The sequence below is a fragment of the Scylla paramamosain genome, chromosome 34, assembly GCF_035594125.1.
Source record: "Scylla paramamosain isolate STU-SP2022 chromosome 34, ASM3559412v1, whole genome shotgun sequence".
NCBI lineage: Eukaryota > Metazoa > Arthropoda > Malacostraca > Decapoda > Portunidae > Scylla > Scylla paramamosain.
This window is the reverse complement of record NC_087184.1, coordinates 13,295,220-13,312,719: the sequence shown is the minus strand read 5'-3', so window position 1 is coordinate 13,312,719 and position 17,500 is coordinate 13,295,220. Positions and strand designations below refer to the sequence as shown.

The 17,500-nt window shown below is 38.6% G+C and overlaps 2 protein-coding genes across 10 annotated transcripts in view; both read right to left on the bottom strand.

Moving 5' to 3' along the window:
• Positions 1–2,103: 2,103 nt before the first annotated feature.
• Positions 2,104–8,707, bottom strand: LOC135090211 (mitochondrial transcription rescue factor 1-like). Of its 4 annotated transcripts, none has more exons than XM_063986691.1 (5): positions 8,487–8,705; positions 6,862–7,265; positions 5,596–5,753; positions 4,934–5,006; positions 2,104–3,449 (listed from the first exon to the last, which is right to left on the bottom strand). In XM_063986691.1, the coding sequence occupies exons 2-5, from the start codon at positions 7,180–7,182 to the stop codon at positions 3,252–3,254; spliced, it is 750 nt and encodes a 249-aa protein (XP_063842761.1). In that variant the 5' UTR covers positions 7,183–7,265; positions 8,487–8,705; the 3' UTR covers positions 2,104–3,251. The 4 variants fall into 4 exon arrangements, with proteins under 4 accessions (XP_063842761.1, XP_063842764.1, XP_063842763.1 ...); XM_063986694.1 differs by having other exon boundaries at positions 5,596–5,741; positions 8,487–8,675; XM_063986693.1 differs by lacking the exon at positions 8,487–8,705 and adding an exon at positions 8,308–8,474.
• A 4,515-nt stretch (positions 8,708–13,222) lies between these two features.
• LOC135090206 (lactosylceramide 4-alpha-galactosyltransferase-like) overlaps positions 13,223–17,500 on the bottom strand; it is a 26,612-nt gene continuing 22,334 nt past the window's right edge. For all 6 annotated transcript variants that reach the window (XM_063986672.1, XM_063986674.1, XM_063986676.1 and 3 more), the window contains 3 exons: positions 15,599–15,822; positions 14,661–14,867; positions 13,223–14,535 (listed from right to left, as the gene is read on the bottom strand). In XM_063986672.1, the coding sequence (XP_063842742.1) occupies positions 14,383–14,535; positions 14,661–14,867; positions 15,599–15,822 (584 nt within the window). In that variant the 3' untranslated portion in view covers positions 13,223–14,382. The remainder of the gene's footprint in view (positions 14,536–14,660; positions 14,868–15,598; positions 15,823–17,500) is intronic.

Here is a 17,500-nt window from a genome sequence, read left to right as displayed (position 1 = left end):
TGTATTTTTCGTGTTTATGGAAAATTCAGTGGTCTAAAGAACAACACATTTTTCAGCTTCCTTCTCGTCATTTCTTGCGAGTGTAAGGGATCATAACATGCCATACTACTTTCTGTACTGCGTGATGCCTAAGCCACTGCTTTTCCAAATACTTACATATATTATCATTTTAATGGAGGTCTATTAATATAACAAGAACGTGGGAAGCCGTTCTCAACTACGACCCATGTCACCACCCCCGGCCTTGGGCACTCCATAGATTGACTGATTCATTCAAAGTTTCTATCTTGGCGCCTCAACATCGGCACTCCATAGAAACACTAAAAAATCGATATGAAGGCGGGGTAAATATTTAGCCATGAATTGATCCATTCAACAAGTAATGGAAAAAGCTGCTCAGGCCCAAAGATCATTATTTTTGTGCCTTTGTGCTTGTCACTACAGCTGAAGCTCCAAAATACTGATGATCTCTATTAAACAAAGATAATGTGAAAAAAAAAGAAAACTGCTATATAAAGACATGTAGGTGAATATTGTAAGTGGTTACTTTGCCTGCATTCTCTTTAGTGTGTGTGTGTGTGGTGAATGTAGTGTGTGTGTGTGTGTGTGTCCTGAAAGAAACATTATGCGCTCATGTGAGGAACTTCTTTACTTATTACACATGACATTTACCCCTGACCCTCACACACTCACCATCACAGATATTAAAACAGAAACATCAAAGAAACCACTAGAATCTCTTGGAGGTATTCTGCCCTATATGGAATGAACAGAAAAAAGAGTCCGGGTAGTAAAGAACAATAGAAAGAGGAAAATATGGGGTGAAAGACAGCAATAGATAGAAAGTTGCCCTATACCAATTTTGCAAAGCTTGTACATATACGCACTGACTGATTCCTACAAGCTCAGAATCCCTCTGGAACAAATAAACTCCAGATTGCAACCTTTTCTGTGCAGGTGAATATTGTGAGTGGCTCCTTTGCCTGCAGCCTTTATGGTGTTAGTGTGTGTGGTGAATGTAATGCGTGTCCATGAAGGAACATTGGAAGCTGTTATGAGGGAGAAGTTCAATGAAGAGTGTTATGTGTGGGTGAGCTCATGAACCCATTCATAAAGTATTTCATGAGTGCTACATACAGTAAAACCTCCATAAAGTGACCTATATGGGGCGAGGTGGCTGACGATTTATCTGAAAGTTCGGTTTATCAGTTAATACACGTTTTTGTTATTTACAGCATATTTGTAAGCACATTATAAGCCCAAAGATAAATATTTACAGCATATTTGGTATTACACATTGTACACAATGCACTAACAGGTCACTTAAGAGTTCACTTAACATTCCACAATGACACTGTTCACGTAAGAGCTCACTTAACTATACACAACACACTAGTCACGTAAGAGCTAACATAACATTATGCACTGTGCTACTGGTGTACTTTTGCTTGTCACTCCGAGTTGAGTCAAAGATGTTGGTTGGAGGCTGTGGTGTCAATGGTGATGGAGTGGAGTTGGGCAGACTGGCTGAGGAGGTTGATAAGGGCGTTTGGGTTAGCCGATATTCGGCTTATTTGGGTTCGGTTTAGGGAGGTTTTACTGTATTATTATTTCCTGAACATGTGACTGGACTTCTTTCACTTCACATGACTTATTAAATATGACAATAATCTTATATTAAAAACAAGACAAAGATAAAAATAAATAAATAAAGAAAGAAAGAAAAAAGAAAGAAAGGAAGAAATAACAACCTAACTAATAAAAGATTATGTAGTAAAGTCTGAAGTCAATGTGATGCCAAGCTTTGAAGCAATATGCATTACATTAGTGACCACACCTGACATGCCTCTTGCCACTGTGTATTATGGATTCTATGTCAAATATTTTCTTCGTTTTTTCATGAATGGCATGTTGTGAGAGCAGATTCATCCAAACTGGTTATAATAATACATCAGACAGTCTGCTAAACCCTTCCTTGTGAAAGTTTTTCCTCAAATCACAATAAGTAAATGAGTTACATCTTCCAGGAGACAAGTAGATGGTGTAACAAAACACACCCAAGAAATCACAGCTGTGTGAAGGTAATAGAATATACACAAAAAATATTTAAGAAATACTTTATGTAGCTGAGCAATGTTCTTTTCAACTAAAATAGGATTTAGTGTTATATACATATACATGGTAATCAGCAAATACTTTGTGAAAATAATAAACAGGTTTTACTTAATACCAGTGGTGACAGTAGGTTGTGGAAGTTAACCTGAGAGACAATCAACTAAGAAAGGTGGGAGGAGGGAAGTTGAAAGTATAATGGAACCTTGGTTTTCGAACTTAATTAATTCCTGAATGCTGTTCAAAATCCGAAATGTTTGGAAACTGAAACTATTTTCCCCATAAAAATTAAAGTAAAATAAATTAATTCATTCTCAGACACCAGTTCACCATGACTTAATGAGGGATATGACTGATGCTCCTACTGCTAAGATGGCTGCTCTACAACATCTCTGGCTTAGAAATTATTTATCCAGAAAGGGTGTAATGAATGAACTTACTGACACAGAACTCATCAGAATATAATGTTTAGACAGTGCAGGTATTCTCTTTACCACCAATCACGTGACACAGAGAGGAACAACTCACTCAGCGCCAAAATAAAGGTGATCATAACACTTGGACCTCTTGCTGCTGGGAAAAGCTACTGGGAAAATGTAATTGTGCAGTAATGAAGGCGTTGTGGGTCATAGAGAGACCCACAGGAGGCTCGAGATTACTCCTGAGTGCCGAACCTTGTTTGGTTACATCAAGGTTCTTCAATGGGATCACATTTAACTTTTTTCAAAGACTGAACTACTGTCTTATCCAAATACATAAAAACAAAGGAAATATTTATAGAAACTATAGATTAATAATAAATAGCAGGTTTTGTAATGTCTTTTAGTATTTGAAATCAAGCAATTTTGTTAAAAGAACTGAATTATGGTACAGCAACTGAAGAAATTATGAGTAAAAAATTTTGTTTGAAAACTGATTTCTTCACAAAGGTTGGTGTTCGGTAACTGAGGTTCCATTTTCAACAAGAAATAAAGATTACCAAAGCATTAATCTACTTGAACCCTGCCATGATCTGTCTCCAGTATACAAGCAACTGCACCTCTTTACTAAGTTCTCTCTTGTCATGAAGAAAACAATAACAATAACAGTCTCAACAATTCCTGCATGTTCTTCTGGTTGTTGTTCTCTCTGTACCTTCATCACTCCTGCTGTGGCACCTTGTAGTCCTTGTAGCACTCCACCAGCAGGTTCGGGTAGCGGCGCAACTTGACGGTCACCTTCTCCTCGTCCTCGGCTGTGTCGCCCAACGCCACAACCACCACTCGGGACACATACAGGTTGTTGGGGTTGTCTCTTGCCACTATCTTGATCACATCAATTTCATCACCCATGTGACACTGATTGGAGGGAGGTAATTTTTTTTGTAATCACACCATATTGTGGCACTACATATACAACCACTGACTAATACTAATGCTATTCTACTACTACCACTATTACTACTACTATCAGCAACATGATCACCTGTACTATAACCAAAAACTGAAACCAATATGTCCTGAAAATAAGAGTACAGAGAAACTTTCCACACACTATTTTGCTATTTTTTCTAAGAATAACTTTTTTGTAATAACTCCATATCACAACACTATACTTACTGCTGCTGTGACTAGCACAATTCTACTACTACTACTACTACTACTACTACTACTACTACTACTACTACTACTACCACTACTACTACTTCTACTACTACTACTGCTACTGCTACCATCAACAACATGATCACCTATACCATCACCAAGAACTGAAGCTAACATCTGGAAAAGTAACTGTACAAAAGAACTTTCCAAATACCACTATGCTATTTTTCTAAGAATTACCAGAGATATTGCAAGACATGAACTCCTAACTGCCCCTCAACACCTGACTGAGCTGAACACCCACTACTAAGAGAGCTCTAAGTGACAGAAAAAAAAAAAAAAAAAAAAAAAAAAAAAAAAAAAAAAAAAAGGCACACATTTAAATATTAAGGTGAGTTTAATTAGGTGTCTCAGGCATTTTAACCATTTCATTGCTATTTGGAACATCTTCCCTTAATGAAACTTGGGATCTTTATGTTAAGATACAAACACATGCACACCAAATTTAATACGAATCTGAAAAATGAATGCAACCCTCCAAGAAACAATGTCTCCCCTTAATAACAAACGACTCTGAGATATTTCTTATTGTTCTACAGATACTTTTAAACATTATACTGCCTAGACACTGAAAGGTTCTTTTAATCACTCTTTTCTTTCCTGTAGGTGTTTGTAAAGACCTTGTATTGGGCCTTTGCTAGGGCTAGCTGTTGTTATTATTATTATTAATAGTATTGTATTAAATTTTCCACTTCTTTTTCCTCCCTTGTGCCTGGCCTGTGCATGTTGAGGTCAGGCAAATGTGGATTTTTTATTGCTGTGAACTGTTGGATATCTTAGTGAAGGGGTTAAACTGTAATGGTAGTTAAACACATTACTGTGTTTAACTACCCTAGTTGTCCTTTGTTAACAATCAAACCATTTGCATGAACACAGAGGAAAAGAGAGAATAGGAGGAGGATTTTGTCTTAACAACTGTACTATTTAAGAGACTGTAACACAAAAATTAGAGTTTTAAATGCTCAAAGTTATTATGGGTAAAACTATCCACAGTAAAAGGATTAACATGACAGATGATTATTACATTGTACTGCAATGGCATTGAGAAGTGATAAACCTAAACATTTCAGAGTAACACATCTTAACTCAGTCACACCTGAATTTCTTGCATTATGTTTGTATTATGCATCTCAATGATATGATCTTTTTTTTTTCTATGACCAAGTGATTTCCATTACCTGCTGACTCTTCTTGAGGAGCTTCTTCCCATTGATTCGGATTCTGCTGTCATAGAAAGCTGACTCCACCTTGCTGTAAGACACACACTTATTACACATGACATCAACCCTTGACCTTCACATGCTTCCCATCACAGTTATCTAAAACACATGAACATCAAAGAATCTCATGGAGATATTCATTGTTACTGGGATATATATATATATATATATATATATATATATATATATATATATATATATATATATATATATATATATATATATATATATATATATATATATATATATATATATATATATATATATATATATATATATATATATATACATATATATATATATATATATATATATATATATATATATATATATATATATATATATATATATATATATATATATATATATATATATATATATATATAGTAGTGTTTTATAATTTGTATATGTACTGAATACTAAATTCTACAGGTTCAGAATCCATTATCCTAAATGCTCTGGATCAAAATATGTACTCCAGATTTCAACATTTTTCTAGTTTTGATAGACACTGTGTACTGAATGACCCTCTTGAGAACTGGGAAGGAACAGCAGTAAATCAAACACTATGTCTGGCACATACATGAAAACAGTTCACCTTGGGAGAGGCACACACTCACTTCCTTGACATGTTTAGTCCAGACTTCAGGATTGCATCTATGCGCAGTGATGGCACTCTTGCTTTCAGTTCTCTAAAATCAGATCCAGTTTCTAGTTTCATGTCTTCATCTTCATCCTCATCTTCGGTGTCATCATCATCGTCATTCTGGGAATTAAACTGGAGTTTCATGAAGCCTGCTAACAGAAATTAATGCGCACAGTAATACAAAGAAGTGTACAAATCCTATCTATGCTAATTTCTAATATAAAAATCAGTCTATTTATGGTATTTGAAGACAATACAAAGAAATATCAAATTATTTTACTCTTCCCAGTTGATAGTATGTCAGCATCATAGTCTTCCTCCTTGATGGCCTTCAGGAGGCCTGTCATAAATATATTTTAATGTTTTCACAAGCTTGTGTAAGTTCCTATTAGTACATCTTTCAGTCTGGGGAAAAAAGCCACAACCACTTAGTGCTAATTCTGGTGACGAGTGTTTCTGAGTTGTGGGCTGTTTGTTAGCAAAGTCCTGGTAGGTGCTGGGGGATGTGCACTGTTGTGATGCAGTATCCAGTTCTTGTTCTGTCACAAGTTGTGTTTTGTGCACTGGACTGGAGCAAGGTGAGTTAGCTCTTCTGTGTAGACATATATGCTTATAGTTTTACCTTCTAATATGAATTCATAGGATACTGGTGGTATGAGAACATGACCTAAACTCAAGACTGATGTGCAAGCCATCTTTGGTTTGGGTGATACTGATGTTTTTCACTTGGTTCTGGACCAAAGACATAATTTCTATCACAGTGAAAACACTGTCGAGGAACTCGTCCAGAATGTGGCTGGAGACTTCCGTGCAGCAGCAAATGTGTAGGACATGAAGCCGTGTGACAATGACTTGGTTCCTGCAGCAACCAAGGAGGACTGTGGAGGTTGCTCTGAGGTGTGGAAGAAGAGTGTGCTGAATCCAGAAGAAACTATTGTTTGAGGAGAATATTAATAACCCTCTTATTTATAATTCTTTTTTCTATTGTGCTTTTAAAATTCAATCTAAGAAGACCTTTCATCTAACAATCAAGTACATCACCTTTGTAAAAAAGCCACATACTTGTGTGCATGTTTCAACCTGATCCAATCAGTGGTGCCTTGCGGAGCTGCACAGTCCCACCAGCCTCTTGGCACATGCCTGGATTTCTTATGTCCTTTTGGTCCAGAGGTACAGACAGATAAATAAATGAAGAAAACCTCTCTGTTACTCGCATGGCATCAACATGACAGGAACTCACCTGCTTCTGGCTGTATTTATTCTTTCTTGATTTCTTGGATTTTCCTCGAGTGACACAAACACATGTCAATTTCGGGGTGAGGATCCCTGAAGCCTCCATGGGAACTCTTGCCTGGCTGACACCACTGTTTAGTGATGGTGAACTTTGTGGTGACAGTAATGATCTGCTGCACACAAACAATGACCTGGTGAGGCCCAATGGTCCTGTGTTCAGTGAAGGCACCAGGCTGAACATGCTGCCCTGTGCTCCTGTCAATACCTCAGATGACTTCCAACGCCCAGCTGCCCTCAACACACACCTGACTTGCCATGCACTTGCCATCTTGGATTCCTTTGTTATTACCACAAAAAACTGGATTTTGTGATGCTCCCTTTCCCTTTTAACCAACTGCTAAGGCACTGAAACTATGAACAGAACATTAGTTTTCATTCACATCATGGCCATGAGGGGGCAGGGACTCCTCAGTGAGCTGTTGTTTAGCTAATTATCTGCAGGGTTAGTGTAACAATGGGTTGATGCCCTGCTTGGCTTAATATAAGGTTAGACATTGATCTGCGTACCTCACAATTTTGTTGGTTTATTTATTGTTTTATGGGTAAAACCTAATTTGCTACTGGTTTCATCATGTGAAGCAAAATTACCAAAAAACAAGAGAATATAAGATAAAATTTTCACCAGTCTCTATTCTGAATGAAACTATTTTTTTTATGGTAGTTTTTCAGCCAGTTTTGAATTAATCTGCATGGTGTTTTCTGCAAATCGTTAGTTTTTATCTTATACCCTCAACTCCCTTTCCCCTCAGAAACTAATGATTTGCAATAAAAAAAAAAGGAGATTAATACAATTACTAGAGAAAAATAGTTTTATCCTCACAAATTACAAAAACACTGCTGTGGGTACAAAGTACCACAGCAGTAAAGCCCAATCACAATGTTACCACTGAGAGGACTGGCCACTGATCACCCATGGCCGCCAGCTGGCTGTCTCGCATCACCACTTAACCCAACCTGATGAAATTAACCTAACCACACTAACTTAACCAACTTAATTTTAAAATCATTGTCAGCATTATAAATAAGTTATGGTGGGTATATATATATAGGGTTCACATTACTCAGAATGAGAGGTTCTATCTGATGAAAAAGGTAAGCCATGCGGAGATTGGTGATAAAATAAAATAATACCAAAAATAAACCAGTGAAATGAAAAATGGCATAAAGTAAATAATAGTCATATATATATATATATATATATATATATATATATATATATATATATATATATATATATATATATATATATATATATATATATATATATATACACACACACACACACACACACCAAGGTATGCGGTTTAATCTCAAGCTTTACCAAAAACAAAATACATCAAGAAAATTTAATGGAAACTTCCAAGAAATAGGACAATAACATGTTCATCCTTACAAAGACTTCCTCGGGATGGACTTTCACATTTCTCAAAGCAGAGATCAGCGTGCGGGCGAAGGAGCGAGTGACACTCCGCCAATGATTCTCCATTGAGGATTTTGCTCACTTGTTCCTAAGACAAAACCATTGGATGGCGTACCTCTCTGTCCAAGTGTTTCTTGTGTATTACTACTTACTACAATGTGCTGCATGTCTTCACTGAACCAGCATCATGACCTCCAAGACCCGCGGTGCAGCCTGGGCACCACGGCACACTTGCCACCAAGAAACGTATAAGAATATTTGCTGGCCACCAGCGGTCCCAGTAGCCGGCGTATGTTTACATCCCCAGCTGATCGGCACGCGTCTCATGACGTCACGCGTATGGGGCAGACCAAACCAAACTGCATTTCAGTCTTCATTGAGCTACTACAAAAGCAGGATAGATGTGCACTTACGTCAGTCGAGCAGGACCGGCCGCTCTCTACTTGTGCCTCCTCACTCTGCAGTAAAGAAACACCTCGTGCAGTGTAACTAACCACCTAGGAAAGATTACTTTAAAATTTAAGACTCAAACGGTGCTGAGATTAGAATATTGGAATCAATATGCATAAGAAAATTTACCCTGACCTTAACAAAACCCAGTCAGCCTGACCTCTTTATATGTTTTGAATAATCTTTTAAATCTTTACACACACACACACACACACACACACACACACACACACACACACACACACACACACATATACATATATATATATATATATATATATATATATATATATATATATATATATATATATATATATATATATATATATATATATATATATATATATATATATATATATATATATATATATATATATATACACACACACACACACACACACACACGCCTCTCTCTCTCTCTCTCTCTCTCTCTCTCTCTCTCTCTCTTTATGTAGGAGGGATCCCGGCCAAGCGCAACAAAAATCTAATGAAAAAAAAAAAAGAACACTGAGATGCCGGTCCCCGAATAGGTTCCGAAGCGGTGGTCAAAAACTGAAGAATAAGTGTCTTGAAACCTCCATCTTGAAGGAGTCCAAGTCATAGTAAGGTGGGAATACAGAAGCAGGCAGGAAGTTCCAGAGTTTACCAGAGAAAGGGATGAATGAGTGAGAATACTGGTTAACTCTTGCAGTAGAGAGGTGGACAGAATAGGGGTGAGAGAAAGAAGGAAGTCTTGTGCAACGAGGCCCAGGGAGGAGGGGAGGCATGCAGTTAGCGAGATCAGAAGAGCAGTTAACATGAAAATGGCGGAAGAAGATAGCAAGAGATGCAACGTTGCGGCGATGAGAAAGAGGCTGAAGATAATCTGTTAGAGGAAAGGAGTTGATGAGACGAAAAGCTTTTGATTCCACCCTGTCTAGAAGAGCGGTATGAGTGGAACCTCCCCGACATATAAAGCATACTCCATACATGGACTGATAAGGCCGTTGTATGTAATCAGCAGCTTGGGGACTGGGTGGGGTGAGAAAAACTGGCGGAGACGTCTCAGAACCCTTAACTTCATAGAAGCTGTTTTAGCTAGAGATGAAATATGAAGTTTCCGGTTTAGATTATAAGAAAAGGACAGGCCGATTATGTTCAGTTTAAAAGAGGGGACCAGCTGTGTGTTATTGAAGAAGAGGGGATATTTGTCTGGAAGGTTGTGTCGAGTTGATCGATGGAGGAATTGAGTTTTTGAGGCACTGAACAATACCAAGTTTGCTCTGCCCCAATCAGAAATTTTAGAGAGATTAAAAGTCAGGCGTTCTGTGGCTTCCCTGCATGAACTCTTTACTTCCTGAAGGGTTGGACATCTATGAAAAGATGTGGAAAAGTGCAGGGTGTTATCATCAGCGTAGGAGTAGATAGGACAAGAAGTTTGGTTTAGGTCATTGATGAATAATAGTAAGAGAATGGGTGACAGGACAGAACCATGAGGAACACCACTATTATTAGATTTAGTAAAACAGTGACCGTCTACCACAACAACAACAGAACAGTCAAAAGGGATACTTGTCATGAAGTTACAAAGAGAAGGATAGAAGCCGTAGGAGGATAATTTGGAAATCAAAGCTTTGTGCCAGACTCTATCAAAAGCTTTTGATATGTCTAAGGCAACAGCAAAAGTTTCATCTAAATCTCTAAAAGAGGATGACCAGGATTCAGTAAGGAAAGCCAGAAGATCACCCGTAGAGCATCCTTGACAGAACCCAAACTGGCGATCAGATAGAAGGTTGTGAAGTGATAGATGTCTAAGAATCTTCCTGTTGAGGATAAACTAAAAAAAAAAAAACTTTAGATAGGCAGGAAATCAAAACAATAGGATGGTGGTCTGAGAGATTAGAACGGTCGCCCTTTTTAGGAACAGGCTGAATGCAGGCAAACTTCCAGCAAGAAGGAGAGGTAGATGTTGACAGACGGAGTTGAAAGAGTTGACGAAGCTAAGCGCAAGCACGGAGGCACAGTTTCGGAGAACAATAGGAGGGCCCCCATCAGGTCCACAAGCCTTCAGAGGGTTTAGGGCAGCGAGGGCATGGAAAACATCATGGCGAAGAATTCTAATAAGTAGCATGAAGTAGTCAGAGGGTGGAGGAGAGGGAGGAACAAGCTCTGAATCGTCCAAGGTAGAGTTTTTAGCAAAGGTTTGAGCGAAGAGTTCATCTTTAGAGATAGATGTGATAACAGTGGTATCATCTGGTTGAAATAAAGGAGGGAAAGAAAAAAAAAGATGTTTTTGTCTAGATGGCAGAAGTCACGAGGGGAGTTAGATCTTGGCTAGTTGGAGTACAGACTTGGCACGGTTCCGGGCAGAAATATAAAGTGCATGAGATTCTGGTGATGGAAGGCTTAAGTACCTTTTGTGGGTCACCTCTCTATCATGTAGAGCACGAGAACAGGCTGTGTTAAACCAAGGTTTGGAAGGTTTAGGCCGAGAAAAAGAGTGAGGGATGTATGTCTCTATGCCAGACACTGTCACCTCTGTTATGCACTCGGCACACAAAGATGGGTCTCTGTCAGGGAAGCAGTAGTCATTCCAAGGAAAATCAGCAAAATACCTCCTCAGGTCTCCCCAACTAGCAGAGACAAAACGCCAGAGGCACTTCCGCTTAGGGAGATCCTGAGCAGGGATTGGAGGGATAGGACAAGATACAGATATGAGATTGTGATCGGAGGAGCCCAAAGGAGAAGAGAGGGTAACAGCATATGCAGAAGGATTAGAGGTTAGGAAAAGGTCAAGAATGTATGAATGTATGTATGTATGTATGTATGTATGTATGTATGTATGTATGCATGTATGTATGTGTATATATATATATATATATATATATATATATATATATATATATATATATATATATATATATATATATATATATATATATATATATATATATATATATATATTGATAGATAGATAGATAGATAGATAGATAGATAGATAGACAGATAGATAGATACATAGATACATAGATACAGATAGATAGATAGATAGATAAGCAGATATCTCAGACGCTGTTATTTGTCCACAGCTCCTTGATAATGACATTGTCTCTGTGCCGAAACGCTGGAATTACGGATGATTTATGTAACTATACTGGTGGTTTTATTCATCTGAAGAAATTAAAACAATCTCACAGAGGCTAAATTAAGAAAACAACGTGGTCAACAACATAAAGAGTAAGAAGTTTTCTTAACCACTGTAAAAATAAAGAAATAAAAAAAAAGAAACAAATAATAGAGATAGATAAAGGAGAAACAGACCAGTGCCAACCAACAGAACCAGCGCAATGGCAGCAAACCCTATGACATGACTAATACTCAAGCAGTGTGACAGATGTCAGCATTCCACTAACAAACAATTCACGATTTTGTTCACGGGAGACACAAATCACAGACAAAGCTCTCTCGCGCTAACGTCACTGCGAAGGACACTAAGGGCCCATGAAGGAACCGTTATTAAGAAACGCTCTGATGACTGGCCTTTGAAAATAGCCTTGTTGACAGAGCAGAGCGTTTCTCAATAACGGTTCCTTCATGGGCCCTTAGTGTCCTTCGCAGTGACGTTAGCGCGAGAGAGCTGTGTCTGTGATTTGTGTCTCCCGTGAACAAAATCGTGAATTGTTTGTTAGTGGAAGTCATCTGAGGTATTGACAGGAGCACAGGGCAGCATGTTCAGCCTGGTGCCTTCACTGAACACAGGACCATTGGGCCTCACCAGGTCATTGTTTGTGTGCAGCAGATCATTACTGTCACCACAAAGTTCACCATCACTAAACAGTGGTGTCAGCCAGGCAAGAGTTCCCGTGGAGGCTTCAGGGATCCTCACCCCGAAATAGACATGTGTTTGTGTCACTCGAGGAAAATCCAAGAAATCAAGAAAGAATAAATACAGCCAGAAGCAGGTGAGTTCCTGTCATGTTGGTGCCATGCAAGTAACAGAGAGGTTTTCTTCATTTGTTTATCTGTCTGTCCCTCTGGACCAAAAGGACATAAGAAATCCAGGCATGTGCCAAGAGGCTGGTGGGACTGTGCAGCTCCGCAAGGCACCACTGATTGGATCAGGTTGAAACATGCACACAAGTATGTGGCTTTTTTACAAAGGTGATGTACTTGATTGTTAGATGAAAGGTCTTCTTAGATTGAATTTTAAAAGCACAATAGAAAAAAGAATTATAAATAAGAGGGTAACTAGTCTAGGAGAAAAGAAAGCAAGAGCAAAGAAAAGGAAAAAAAAAATGAAAAAAAGGTAAGAAATGTGGAAAATAACAAAAAAGGACGACGAATAAGAGCAAAGGACTCTTTCTTACCAGACGCTTCCCTAGTTTTTTTTAGTCCATGAAGTTTATCTACAGTAGGTGCGCCAGATCGTAATTAGGATTAAAAGACGGAAACTATATGAAAAAATCTTACATACGTTTTATAACAAAATTAATAGATTCTCTTACTATAAAATCACAAGGCACTAAATCATCACAGACCATTAGTCTTAAGACGTCATTTGTTCCGTCACGAGGCGAGATGGAGGCCCGAATTCTCAAACGCCTCGCTCTCTCACCACGACTATTTTCAAAGGCCACAAAGATGATTAGCCGTGTTCTCAAGAGTGTTTCTCCTGTTATTAAAGAAGAAAATACTCTTTAAATCCCGTGTAATTTCAACTGGAGCCTTTTGAGTGTGGTGGAGGTGCGGCGCAAAAGTGTTTCAGTACACGAGGGTCCTCAATTACCGAGCGTCCCCTGCACACCTGCCATTGCGTCCTCCTGGCGGCAAACAAAGGAATCGCCACCAGTGTCTTGTTTGTTAGAGAAGACTCACCTCGCTACCCCAGTGACTTTCAAAGCCCGTATTCTGAATTCTCATACTCTCCCGGTACTATTTTTAAGGGTCATGGGGACGATGAATCAGGTTCTTATGTTTTTTTCTTTTATTTCATTGATGGTGCAAAATCATTATCACTGGAATCATGAACTAGCAATCGGAAACCCCAATAACTTCCTCTGGAGCCTGCTAAAAGTTAATTCAGTAGTGTAGTAGTCTTTGTATCGGCACTTCCTGATGTTCCTCTTGGTCTATTTTTCAGTTTGTTATATTTTTCCACTATTGTTTCCTCTTCTATACAAAAACGTTTACAAATGCAGTCTCAGGATCACTCTTGTATCCCGTACAGTAATCGTTATGCTGCTCTTCAGTTAATGTGAGTTTTTTTTCTTCAACAACTGAAAGCCATTGTACAAGTCCATGAGTTAGGGGAAAATAAGAGTTTTTTCTATTTATTTTATTACTATTATTTTTTTTTTTTTTTTTTTTTTTTTAGCATTGTAGGTCTCTTCGACCACTGTTCTTCTTACAGTCCCGTTTTCCATTTCTCATGACTTGGTTTTCTATATCTACGTTATGTTTCCTTATTTGTAGCTTTACTTTACTCACAAGGTCATGCCAAGTTCGTGCGTTTCCCGTGCCTGAGGAAGGGAATGTAAAGAAATCCGATAACTTGGCGTCGCTGCGAACACATCCAACGGTAAGATATGGAATGAGATAGTAGTTAAGTCAGTAATGTGTTCAGAAGACGTCAGACTCAGCGGTGGCAAACAAGTAGGTGGTGGGACAGAACCTCTTGGCCGCCACCTCGTACACACTGTTGCTGTTCACCTTCACCCAGTGGTTCTTGCTCATCTTGTTCCAGAAGTGCAAAGCGAAGGACCTGCTGAATGTCTGGCGAAGGGAAGGAAGACAGTTTGAGTTCCAGGAATACCTTGATACAATAGAATACGTCCAAAATAAAACAACTCAAGCAAATCAAACACCTTCACGAAGTAACCAAGGTCCTTCTCACTCACCTCATTGAACTTGTTGCCATTGCCAGGGAGGAAGTAGTATTCAAATTGACTGTAGAGCATGGGATAGAAGGTTCTCTGAGGGAAGAGTGTGACGTTCCCTGGGCAGGTCACCGGCGCTCTATGGATCAACATTTTCGTCTTTTCCCCGCATATTTTTTCCATGACGCGTGTTATGGCGATCGGCCCGATGCTTCCCCACTGCTTAGGCTGTATGGAGGGAAATATTGCGGTGAGGAATTTGATAATGATTGGAAACAGTGAAGATTTAGTGACGTGTGTTATGGCCAGCGGGAGAGATTGGAAACAATGAAAATTTAATGACCATAATGCAGAAACGCTTCGCTAATGACTGAAGACAGCAAAAGAAAAATTGAATGAGTAAAACTTTTGTGACAAGTGAGAACAGTAAAAAATAGATTTAATATTGAAACCATGTGGTGAGGAATTTGGTAAGGCTGGAGACTGTGAAGATATGATGTTCCTAATGCAGAAACGTCAGGGTAACGATTGAGAACAGCAAGGGAAAGAATGAATAAGAATGAATAAGAAGTAAAATGTCATTGATAAATAAGGCCAATAAAAGATGGGTTTAATAATGAGACCATCGAGGAAAACTTTCACGCAATGACTGGAATGAGAGAACACTACGATATTTATCACCATCCTATACTAATCCTGGACAATTTAACTGAACGAAAAAAAATAATAAAAATAAATAAATAAATAAATAAAATAAAATAAATAAATAAAATAAATAAATAAATAAATAAAAATAAAAAAACAGGCATTTTAGGGAATAAAATACCTCACCATTTTTTCTGTGGTGTCTTTGAAAAATTATACTCTAGATTTGCATCAAACCTACATACGAGTACTACTAGTGGAAGAAATCACTGCAGTGAAAGGGAAGGAGACTTTAGAGTCACAACAATAAACACCTTAAAGTATTTATGCATGTCTCTCATCAATTGATAGAGGGCAGGGTGGCGGGCTTGGAAGCTATAGAATGCACTGCCTAAACTGTTGGAATGTTCGAAGCCCAGGGAGTTGTTGGGCAGTGTGAGGGTCCGCACACTGATGACGTCCGTGTCACTGTACACGCCGCCCCACCACCACAGCACCAGAACCCGCAGCATGTCGCTCAACAGCTCCACTGGCCACGCTGCAATGATAACATCCACCGATGTCACTTGCGCTGCCACCATTTGTGTGCAGGTCGTGTGATATGTACACAATGGAATACAAAGGAAGGACAAACTCAAATATACCTGTTGATCTTTACGATGCTGTTTGTGAGAAGTAACAATGTTTTATTTGAAGATAAAGATGAAGGACAATAAGGTGAAGGATACTGTGTTGATGACTGCTGATACTGCTGCTGCTGCTGCTGCTGCTGCTGTTGTTACTACTACTACTACTACTACTACTACTACTACTACTACTACTAAAACTACTACTACTCCTACTACTACTGCTGCTGCTACTGCTGCTGCTACTACTACTACTACTACTACTACTACTACTATTCGTACTACTACAACTTACTATTTTTTTTTTCTTTATGTAGGAGGGACACCGGCCAAGGGCAACAAATATTCAATAAAAAAATTAAAAAATGCCCACTGAGATGCCAATCCCCAAATAGGGTCCGAAGCGATAGTAAAAAAAAAAAAAAAATAAGGAAAAGTGTCTTGAAACCTCCCTCTTGAAGGAGTTCAAGTCATAGGCAGGTGGAAATAAAGAAGCAGGCAGGGAGTTCCAGAGTTTACCAGAGAAAGGGATGAATGATTGAGAATACTGGTTAACTCTTACATTAAAGAGGTGGACAGAATAAGGGTGAGAGAAAGAAAAAGACTTGTGCAGCGAGGCTGCAGAAGAAGAGGAGGCATGCAGTTAGCAAGATCAGAAGAGCAGTTAGCATGAAAACAGCGGTAGAAGATAAGAAGAGATGCAAATTGGCGGAGGCATCTCAGAATGCCTAACTTCATAGAAGCTGTTTTTGCTAGAGATGAGATGTGAAGTTTCCAGTTTAGATTATGAGAAATGGACTGACAGATTATGTTCAGTATAGAAGAGGGGGACTGCTGACTATTATTGAAGAAGAGGGGATGGTTGTCTGGAAGGTTGTCTCGAGTTGATAGATGGAGGAATTGAGTTTTTGAGGCATTGAACAATACCAAATTTGCTCTGCCCCATTCAGAAATTTTAGAGAGATTAGAAGTCAGGCGCTCTGTGGCTTCCCTGCATGAACTGTTTACTTCCCGAAGGGTTGGACGTCTAGGAAAAGACTTGGAAAAGTGCAGGGTGGTATTATCAGCGTAGTAGTGGATAGGAAAAAAGAAATTTGGTTTAGAAGATTTTTGATGAATAATAGAAAGAGAGTGGGTGACAGGACAGAACCATGAGGAGCACCACTGTTAATAGATTTAGGAGAAGAACAGTGACAGCAGGAATAGAACGGTCAGAAAGGAAAACTGAGATCAAGTTACAGAGAGAAGGATAGAAGCCGTAGGAGGGTAGTTTGGAAATCAAAACTTTGTGCCTGACTCTATCAAAAGCTTTTGATATGTCTAAGGCAACAGCAAAAGTTTCACCAAAATCTCTAAAAGAGGATGACCAAGATTCAGTAAGGAAAGCCAGATCACTTTTAAAGCGGCCTTGACGGAACCCAAACTGGCGATCAGATAGAAGGTTGTGAAGTGATAGGTGTTTAAGAATTTTCCTGTTGAGGATAGATTAAAAAAAAAAAAAATAGATAGGCAGGAAATTAAAGCAATAAGACAGTAGTTTGGGGGATTAGAACGGTCATCTTTTTTAGGAACATGTTGAATGTAGGCTAA

Excerpts from the sequence above, each read along its gene's own strand:
- LOC135090211 (XM_063986691.1), bottom strand. The coding sequence starts at position 7,182 with ATGGCAAGTGCATGGCAAGTCAGGTGTGTGTTGAGGGCAGCTGGGCGT. Across the intron at positions 5,754-6,861 it reads ATAAATACAGCCAGAAGCAG|TTTAATTCCCAGAATGACGA; the intron begins GTGAGTTCCTGT and ends ATGAAACTCCAG. Across the intron at positions 5,007-5,595 it reads GGACTAAACATGTCAAGGAA|CAAGGTGGAGTCAGCTTTCT; the intron begins GTGAGTGTGTGC and ends TGTGTCTTACAG.